The sequence below is a fragment of the Lucilia cuprina genome, unplaced genomic scaffold (assembly GCF_022045245.1).
Source record: "Lucilia cuprina isolate Lc7/37 unplaced genomic scaffold, ASM2204524v1 Scaffold_1486, whole genome shotgun sequence".
Taxonomy (NCBI): domain Eukaryota; kingdom Metazoa; phylum Arthropoda; class Insecta; order Diptera; family Calliphoridae; genus Lucilia; species Lucilia cuprina.
In genome coordinates this window covers 1-1,208 of record NW_025806434.1, presented here as the reverse complement: position 1 = coordinate 1,208, position 1,208 = coordinate 1, and the positions used below count along the sequence as shown (strand labels likewise).

Genomic DNA, 1,208 nt, shown 5'->3' with positions numbered 1-1,208 from the left:
TGTTGTTTGATTTCAATTGCACAGGTGTAGGTACGTCCTGGCTAATGGCTTCCTCAGAACTACTGGGACATAATAGCTTATTGTGTTGTTTGATTTGTCGCGCTGTAAGCTTATTGTGTCCGCTTGGTTTGTTGGAATTTTGAAAACAATCATTGTCTGAAGATGATGTTTGGGGTGGTGTTGTTGAATTTTGATTTCTTTTGGGAACTTCTTTTATCACGCGTTTTTTAGGTTCACCAGTTTCTAAATTCAATTGTGGTTTGGAACGTCTTTGTTGTAATTGTTGTTGAGCCACTGCCGATGTTGAAGGTCTATCGTCGACATGTATAACACTCTTGCTGGATTCACTGCCTGATGTTTCTATACATTTACCACCAGCAGTACCAAAACCACTACCAGCTCCCATCTGACCACCGCTATTATATTTTTGATTTTTTTGTTCTTTCATATTGCTAAGTATCATTTGGCGGAAAGTATAGAAATCATAGATTTTCATTTCGGTATTTTTAAGACGTCCACTCTTCTCTCTTTGTTTTATTTCCAATTTTTTCTGTTTCTCCAAACGTTTAAACTCTTCATCGAATCTATTAACATCATCCACATCACTTAGTTCGTCATCACAATCCCAAGATTGAATTTTCTCTGCCAAAGTCATTTGCGGATTGCATGCCGTAATCATGGCCAGCTGACGTTCAAATGAATCTGCTGGCAGGGTATTTTTCAACAAGGGAGGACGTGGTGGATATTTACCACCACCTCTTGGTTGTTGTGGATTAGATGGTGAACTTACTGGAAATTCACTGGTTGATTCTGTAGAGCATTTGTTATGATTAGGATTATTGAATTTTTGATGATTTTGTTGCTGACTTAGATTCAATTGAAACTTGGTATTGATTTGTTGTCTTTTTTGTTTTAATGAATTTGTCGTTGAATCCGAATTAACTTCAACTATTTGATCCGGGGGAGTTTTTAGTTGTGTGGGCGAAATTGCTGAAATAAAATGTAGATGATGTGATAAGAAGTTGGAATGAAATAAGGTTTAGAATGTAGACTGCATATTTTAGTCATAGGTTAGTTCTATTTCAGTTTAAGTGCAGTTGTAGTACTGTTCTAGTTAAGTTCTAATTCAGTTATAGTACAGTTCTAGTTCAGTCCCAGTTAAGTTCTATTTCTGTTTTATTTCGGTTCTAGGTTAGTTTACCTTCTAG

General features: G+C 36.3%; 1 protein-coding gene across 1 annotated transcript; it reads right to left on the bottom strand.

Moving 5' to 3' along the window:
• Positions 1-4: 4 nt before the first annotated feature.
• On the bottom strand, positions 5-994 carry LOC124421105 (the record flags this gene model as incomplete). The annotated part of the gene is made up of 1 exon (XM_046955911.1): positions 5-994. A coding segment is annotated over one exon (990 nt), but the record flags the coding sequence as incomplete, so codon positions are not given.
• Positions 995-1,208: the final 214 nt, after the last annotated feature.